Source organism: Exophiala oligosperma, assembly GCF_000835515.1.
Source record: "Exophiala oligosperma strain CBS 72588 unplaced genomic scaffold supercont1.1, whole genome shotgun sequence".
NCBI classification, from domain to species: Eukaryota; Fungi; Ascomycota; class Eurotiomycetes; order Chaetothyriales; family Herpotrichiellaceae; genus Exophiala; species Exophiala oligosperma.
Window position 1 is genome coordinate 3,267,065 of NW_015622818.1, and position 8,667 is coordinate 3,275,731.

General features: G+C 50.7%; 2 protein-coding genes across 2 annotated transcripts; one reads left to right on the plus strand and one right to left on the minus strand.

Moving 5' to 3' along the window:
- Nucleotides 1–1,451: 1,451 nt before the first annotated feature.
- Nucleotides 1,452–3,569, plus strand: PV06_01115 (uncharacterized protein; the record flags this gene model as incomplete). The annotated part of the gene is made up of 1 exon (XM_016401702.1): nucleotides 1,452–3,569. One exon carries the CDS (start codon nucleotides 1,452–1,454, stop codon nucleotides 3,567–3,569), a length of 2,118 nt encoding a protein of 705 aa, XP_016268755.1.
- A 3,421-nt stretch (nucleotides 3,570–6,990) lies between these two features.
- Nucleotides 6,991–8,667, minus strand: PV06_01116 (uncharacterized protein; the record flags this gene model as incomplete). The annotated part of the gene is made up of 4 exons (XM_016401703.1): nucleotides 6,991–7,133; nucleotides 7,210–8,433; nucleotides 8,493–8,580; nucleotides 8,644–8,667. The coding sequence occupies 4 exons, from the start codon at nucleotides 8,665–8,667 to the stop codon at nucleotides 6,991–6,993; spliced, it is 1,479 nt and encodes a 492-aa protein (XP_016268756.1).

Consider the following 8,667-nt stretch of genomic DNA (forward strand, 5'->3'; position numbering starts at 1 on the left):
AGAAAGTACGGAATACCGTAAGGAGTGCAAATTTATCAGGGAGTGGGCGGTAGAAATCATCTTCACTTCCCGGGTCCGAGGACTGCTTAATTCCCTGATGAACCTCCCTGTTCCCTGCTCTCTACCTCAAGGTATCCACCTAAGGTACGTACCGAGGCGCCAGATTGTGACCAGGCAGAAGATACAGGCTTGTCCATCAAGCCAACAACCATGGTAGGCTCGTCGCTGGCTTTGCGTCTTGCCGAAGCCAGGCGTTGATCTCTCATTTGATGCCTGAACTCCGGCGCTAGTAGTAGCCACATTGGGCGGGCTTGTGGTCAGGCTTAGGCGTCCCCTAGGTATATACCTTAGGTATCTCTTCCCGCCCATTCCAAGCTCCTTCGGTGATGGATGCGCTCCTTCCTGCCTTATTAGTCGTACTCGTACGGAGTACGGAGTACTCGTATCCCAAATGAAGCTAAACTCCTCGTTCTCGACATGTTGATCCGTCCCGCCACGGACAGAGTAAGTAGAATCAAATCCACCTTGTCCTGCTCGGATTCTTTTCTTCTAGTCATGCTATTCTGCATGTCCCTGATGTGTCCAGAGAATGGGATTGTGAGTTTCCCTGCCGTTTTCTCCCTATTCACCATTGCCCTCGCCGTTTGTTCCTGAGTTCTTCAGCCTGACCAATGCCACTTCTACGCCGACTCCTTCACCTAAGTATGCATGACAGTCCTCTGTTCAAGCCTTCTTCCCAACCTCTCATTCGATACACTTTTCTTTCGCTTACCGGGGTGGCTGTTTATTGTTACACAACAGCAGCAGACACGAGTAGGCCCACCACCAGCCATGTAGGTCCCGACTTCTTCAGCCTACCCCGGTATTTTTTTCTACCTTCCAGCCCAAGCCATCTCTCAACTCCCTCGATTTGCTCCTCTGCTTTGTCTCCAAGATCTTCGTTTGCCCCTGCCCTACTCCTCTTTCAGCTCGCCTATGACTCGCTGCTCGTGCACATGGAGTGCATGACTGCTTTCCCCATCGGTTAACAAAAGAACAGGTCAGAAAGATCGCCAAGTCCCCAGAGCCCGGGCATGGTTGCGATTCTGCCTGCATCTATCCCATCCCATCCTCCATTCCCACTAAATCTAATCGCCCACGCTCACATTTGCCAATTGGTTGCTCAGCGACCCCCCGGGTAGTTCTCCACATTCCCAGCTCTGATGAAGACAGACTGGGCGATACGACAGTATCTTCCAGCAAATCAGCAACTGCATGAAGAGTTTGCTTGATCATGTAGCTACGATTGCTACATGTCCCTCCAACCAGAAAACTGTGGGATTGACAACAAGACCCGCAGTGACTTCCAGCACGTGCTCTTCCTCAGGTGCCGAAGCACAAGCTCTGGGATCTTGACCGTTCAAAATCCTGCTCGCGACCATCTGGTGGTGACAAGAGTTATTTTGTCCGCCATGTCGAACGCCAGATCCCTGCATCATCCAAGAGATGCGTGGGAAATATGGAGAGAGGCCATCGGCCATTTATATCTCGCCGAGAATAGAACATGCGGATACATTAAGGCCTTCCTCATTTCAAATCACTTCCCTTGCAGCGAAAGGCAGATCAAGAATCGACTCAGAGATTGGAAGTTAGAACGCAAAAAGACCCCGTCTCAACATTACCTAGCGATGATGTCAGTTGCAAACAATGAGCGGAATGCTGGGTATGAAATCGTGTTTAAAGTACCAAAGCGCTGGGGTACGGAACACTTCAACCTTAAGAAGATCAAAAAGGAATGTGACAGGGTTAAGAAAAGGTTCGGCAGAGCTCATGACGACTTTTCACTCCCATCACTTGAAAATGCCAGGCTAGTGCTACGGAATGCTGGCATTACTCCATTTTTAGGTCGGCCAGCACCTTATCCAGATATCTCGGGCGCCCCTGGTGACTATAAGCGATACTCTCTTGGAAATCCCTTCGCAACCTACACGGGTTGGATAGTCCCAAGTGACGACAGTGTCCAAGTCAGCGGGGGAGACTTCGAAAGAAGATCTGTCTGCATATTTCTCGAGAACCCACCCACTTGCCATTCTTCTCCCACGGCGGTCCAGACTTCTGCTATACAAGTTGATAACTTGTGTACGATTGCAAGCTGTGATGACCTGGCCTCTTCTTTGCCCATGTCAGTTGTCGTGAAGAACCCACCCAGTCCCCAGTGGCCTCTATGCGAAGATAATGGCATGAATTGGGAGCCATGTATTCTGGATGATCAGCCAAGGTCTTTGGCCTATCCCGAGCCGACCACTGTTTTACATGATACCTTACCTACGGTAGCTCTTTGTCCTGATAGAACAAGCTTTGTGATTGCTCTACTGGACACACGGTCAGGCTTTACAAGCCTTCAATGTTATGACTTCAAGGAAGAGCCAATGACCAACTTTGAGATTTCCAGAAATCAGGACATCATCATGAAAGAAGGAAACTATAATAGTTTGCATGCAAATCAGTATTCCAAGCCCGTTGAAAGTGGATTATTCCGTCGCGGTATCGACATTGGCCCGATGGATATTTCACACAGTTCGCAAGATCCTAAAGACTTTGTCAACGATATCACGCAAGATGATGACGAAAGTCGGGTCGTCTACGGACTACTTGATGGAGTTGGTGAATGGCTCCTTCCAACTCTTATTTGGATGCAGGTGATTCTTGCATCAGATGGCCGAGAGAAAGATCTGAAACAATTCCTCTCCAACACCTGCAATACACTTGAACAAGCGCACTATCTCGAAAACAAGGATGCCTTTGCTGTGCCATTTCGCTATGTTTGGGCGGATCTTATTCGGCACTCCAACGGCCGTATTTACTGGGGCCAGAAGCTACCCTTTGCGCAGACTCAAATCATAAACATTCAGGGATTTTACCATCCGAATACCTTCATCATCGAACATTACACCGCGTGGTGTGATATGTATTGCGGTCGACTCAGAAAAGGCGTCACGACCTTGAAAGCTTCTCTTGCTGTCTGCGAGGCGTACTTGGGACTCGACAGCATCGTGACCATCACCCGCTGGGTCCTCATCTCCCGCGGTCTGGAGAAACAAGATAATCTGGACGAGGCCCTCGTGTATATTACGAAAGCCACGAAGCAGTTGAACGGCAGTCGTTCCGACCTAGCGAAATATCGATTTATGATTTTACACAGACGTGGGGTAATCGAGCTACAGACCAACAGACTGGAGGAGGCGGAACAGCATCTTCTCGCTGCGTTGCTTGGTCGCTTCGAAGTGTGCGGTCTGGAGGATAACGCGACGTGGTCGAGCGTCTCTCAATATACCCACGCATTGGTACTGACCGGACGAGTCGATACAGCCACTGAAGTGTCGGATTACTTTACCCGACGTCTCAATTGGGAACGCAACCTCGAATGGACCATCGGGCACCAAGAAGATCTCGATATCCCTGACCCTCCGTCCTGGATGTCAGCTGAGTTTCATTCTAAAGCAGCAAAGCTTGCCTCAACAAAGCTTGCCTCAACAAAGCTTGCCTCAACAAAGCTTGCCTTAGGCTACTGTGTTATCGACGGGCCTTGAAAAATTGATCCAAGTATGGCTCGAGAAAGACGACGATGACTATGACGAAATGACGCAAAAGGCGAATTTGAGATGCGAAGACACTACTACTACGTCTTTCACTCAAGAAATGAAAAGCAAAGACAAAGGAAATGAAAAGGAATTAAATTGGACTGGTATTTTCTAGTTTGGGAAGATTTTGTGCTCTGAAAAATGAACATTTTTTTTGCGGACAAAAAATAGGCCGGTGGCCTGAATTTTATTTACGCTGCTCCATTATGGAGTATGTTGAGAAGATTGTTGAAGTCTTTGGGACCTGGTTGTACTTGACTTGAGCTGTTTTTTAGCGGACATTTTGGTGGGGTTTCGTTTTATTCTTTTACTGATACTAGTACCAAGATGAATGTTACCCTGTATTATGATGAAAGGTCGAAATGAAAAGAAGACTTGATGTCAAAACAGGGGTGGCGAGCCTTGAGGTTGAATTTTACCTCCAGCACCGAGTGGGAAAAAAATGTGTATAGTAGCGATTAGTCAGGATTGACTTGGGGTTATGGACAAAGTACTGTATATAGGAGCGCGCTTGATATAGCTCCTTTCGGGACGCCAAAGCACAATTGCATGAGTTGAACACCTCCTCAGCCAGGTTAAAATCAACGTGCCTCCAACCGCTGAATTCATGCCTTCGACCGCTACCGTGCAGCTGCCAACTCACCCACTTGGCGAATATAGAAGAACCATCCCCCACCGTGACGCATTGAAGGTGCTCTTCAGATTTCGACCGAGTTGAGTCGAGGAGACTCGTCCATCAGATCGATCACGTCGTTACAAAGTGGCCGGAGTACGCACGTTTTTCTTGACGCCTTCGAGGAAGCACTGCCAATCTTCCTTCTGAGTTCCTCTAGGTAAATCAACGATCCTGGGCGAGTTGAATCTCACCAGCTTTCTCGCCTCCAAGAAAAAGGTCACACGAATCGTTCATCAGCAGGTCGTCGTGACCGGTCTCCCCCGCAGCTCTTTCAGCTCTTCGAACTTACAAGGGATCTCGGTTTTCGGAATCGGCATGATGATGGGGAGTCGCATCGTTAGTACAAATTGTGCTCTGCAAAGATATAGATGGAGCCGAGGAGCGTCGCGATACCGCATTGGCCACGGCCAATTATTCTCACCTTACGGGGGCGACCTTTCGACGTGCTTGGTTCCGACGGTTGCCTCGTAAAGCACAACTGATCTTGCGGAATCCTAATGCACTGTGAAAAGCCGACTATCTCGACGAACTCCTGTGTAACCTGGTGGGAAGTAAGCGGCTCCATACTCGTTTTGTATGAATCCGTCGTCCTTCGAGATTCGTGGTGAACAATGAACACGCACCATTGCCACGCCTCGGACTTCCAGAAAGTCGGACTGGTCATCCGCTGATTGTTTGCTCGGATGACCCTAGTCATAGGTATTCTAGAACAGAATTTACATGGGACCAAGAGGCCTACCTGAAGATCCCTATGTACAGCTTAGAGAAGACACCGTCCGCATCAGCGCACTTCAACATACTTGAAACGGAGCTGAAGAAGGTGCCATGATATTCCCCGGTCCCAGGATACATAAATGGAAGAAGAGGTGCAGACGATGAAACCTCTCAAGTCTATCATCACTTGCAAAATTCCGCCGCAATTGCTACATAGGAATCCAGAAGCTCGTGCAACGACTTGATCTCTACCCACTCCGTCTTTGCGTGTAAGCCAAAGCCATTCGGACCCCATACCAAACCGGGGACTCCCGCATCAGCGAGCAACGCCATATCTGTCCAGTAAGCTGCTCCATGGAGTGATGGCTCCCTGCCGGTCCTTGTCGCGGCGTGTTTGGCCACGAGTTTGACGAATTCATGGTCGCGAGCAATGGAGAATGGAGATCGAGCAAAGGTCGTGCGAAGGTCGAACTTGAAGTCGGGCACGGTTCGCGACAACTTGGTCAAGATTTTCAAGAGGTCCTCTTTGACGGTTTCTGTGGGTTCACTGCCGACGGTACGATGTTCGATCGAGATATTACAGCGAGCAGGGTACGAGTTGACCTCCTCTCCACCCTTGATGGTGCCGACGTGAATGTTGCCGACGCTGTTCTCGACTTCGGCGGCCTCGAACCGCTTCTTGAGCTCTTGAGCGTGGCGATCCAGTTCGACCAAAAAGTGGCCTGCCTTGCAGACGGCATCGACGCCCAGGTCGGGTCGGGACCCATGCGCAGCTGAACCGTGAATGTCGACCTCGAACAACGTATAGCCCTTGTGGTGGTGGACGATGTCCATCTCCGTGGGCTCGGCGACCAGTGCTGCATCAGCTCGCCAACCTGCCGCGATCAACTGCTCGGTGCCGATGCTGTTCATCTCTTCGTCCGCCACCGCCGAGAGGATCACATCGCCTTTGAGCTTGAGACCTTTAGCACGGTCGAGCGCCACCATCATGACTGCAATGCCGCTCTTCATGTCAGCGGCCCCTCTGCCATATATACATCCTTTGGAGATATTCGCGCCGAGCGCATCACCGTCATACCCGCGCAAAGTGACGGTGTCGATGTGTCCGTTGAGCATCAAGCTCTTTCCGCCTCCCGAGCCTCGCACCACCCCGACCACCGTCGGCCGCCCGGCAGATGGTTCAATCCAGTGTGTCTCGATGCCTCGGTGGTCGAGCCATGTCTTGATATATCGCGCCACCTCCTTCTCTCCTGGCCCGCCAGAATCGGGGTTCGAAGAATCAATTCGTATGAGAGTTTGTGTCAAAGATATGACATCGCTACAGGACACATCGGCGTCGTAGGGAGCAATCATGGCGGAGATTTACAACGTGAGACTGTGCGAGGCTCCTACTGCGTTGCGGAGGGCCCTCAGATAAAGAGCCTGGTTGTAATTTCACTGAACATTTGATCTTTGATGCTTGACGCTTGAACACTCATTTGCTACACCTCTCATATGCTGTGTCCAGTCGAGGCACCGGCACGCCCCGTATGTGGGGTTGCCTTGCAAGATTTATCTGGGCGCAATTGATGCTAGAGAAAGGGGAAGGATTCAGCGAAAGATGACATAAACAATTTCCGTGCCGATAAGATATCTAACTAAGTAAGGCTATCCGTACGAGGACGGAGTATTGCGTATGATAAGAAGGTGTAGGGCCACCGAAATCCGAGGTTCACAGACAGTCAACGGTCGCTCCTTGTTGATCGTCTCCAAAGTTGACCTTGATGTGATGTTCGGTTCATGTTGCCTTTTTGACTGGATAGTCATCATACGTCGTAAGAGAGTTCAAAGACTTTTCTTAAAAGCTGGGGGACAAAACCCCTGAGAAGTTCAGGTTTCACTCAGACAGATGCGGCCGACCAAGGACTCCATGGTCTTCGAGCAAAAATGGACTGACTATATGCTGCTGATCTCTCGAGCCTCGAACCAGGTCTATTTCTTTCACAATTTTGACATCGTGCCGACAGTAAGAGTGCCGGTTTTCGCGATCAAGTACTCCTCAACAGCCACATCCTTTCCAGCTTCCTTACCGTAACCTGATTCTTTGATCCCGCCGAACGGGGACTCTGCTCCGGAAGCGTTTCCTAGCATCTGCGTCAGCACCAACCCACAGTCTGGCGGTGTCAAGGGGATTCGAACCAGTGTTCATTCCAATCATACCCGCCTCGAGGCTTTCTAAGAGTCTCCAGGTCCTCTGTACATCGCGTGTGAAGAAATAGGAGGCAAGGCCCAGAGAGGTATCATTTGCCAATCCCACGACCTCTTCCTCGGTGTCAAACCTGTACAAACCTAGAAGAGGCCCGAAGATTTCTTCTCGTGTAGTCAACATTGAAGGAGTCATGTTGGAGATGATAGTGGGCTCGAAGAAATAGCCACCGTGCTTGTTAAGTGACTTCCCACCATAGAGCACCTGGCCTCCTTGGCCGACGGCATCAGCAACGTGCCGCTCCAGCTTTTCGAGACTTCGACTGGTAGTCAGAGCTCCCATGGTGGTGGAGGGCTCAGCACCATGTCCCACTCGCAGATTTTGTGTCGCGTTGACCATCATTTGCGCGAATTTGTCATAAACACCACGTTGCACGTACACTCGGTTTGCATGAGTGCAGGCTTGTCCTGCTGTGCGCCACTTGAGTATCATCAGGGCTGCCACGGCCTGTTCAAGGTCTCCATCGTCGAAGACGATAAAGGGACAGTTACCACCTAGTTCGAGAGTTACTCTCTTGAGACCATCGCTACAGTGTTTGGCAATGAGCTTTCCCACTGCGGTACTGCCCGTGAAGGTTACCTTTCGTACTAGAGGGTGTTTGCAAAGAGATTCGCTGACTGAAGGTGTGTTGGTATTGTCGGTGGTGATGACATTAAAGACTCCCGGGGGGAAACCAGCACGCAGTGCCATGTCAGCAAGTGCCAATGTGCTCAGCGGCGTCTCTGGAGACGGCTTCACAATCATGCTACAACCCGCTGCCAGAGCGGCCGCGACCTTGCGGATGATCATAGCGACGGGGAAGTTCCACGGGACGAGCGCGACACTGACACCAATTGGCTGTTTGATGACATACGTTCGGCGTTCTGAATTGGAGGGTATAGCGATGCTGCCACGCACCCTCTCAGCCTCGCCTGCAAACCACCACGCAAAACCGAGGGCATAGTCTATCTCGCCGCGTGACTCGCTCAAAGGCTTCCCGGTCTCGTATGTCACCAAGTTGGCAACGTCCTCTCGAGCATTCGCGATGAGGTCATGCCATTTCAACAGCCATTTGGCACGTTGGCGCGGGTTGACATGGCGGTATTCGCGAAATGCCTCGTGCGAGGTGCGCACGTAATTGTCCACATCGTCCACCTTGTTCGTTGGACAGCTCGCAAACACTTTGCCACTGCCAGGATCTAGAATATTCCCGTTCATAAATGACGACCAGTGCCATGGGCGTACTATAAGCGCTTACCTTCGATATCAAATTGCTCATGAGACCTGGATTGAACCCATTTGCCGTTCAAGAGCGACATCTCATGGAAGAGAACAGGATCGTCGAGCTGAAGGCATAGTCAGATACTTGCAGCCCCTGCCGGCCGAAGGCGGAGTAAGGTCGTACTCACCTTGAATGGTAATGATCGACCCAT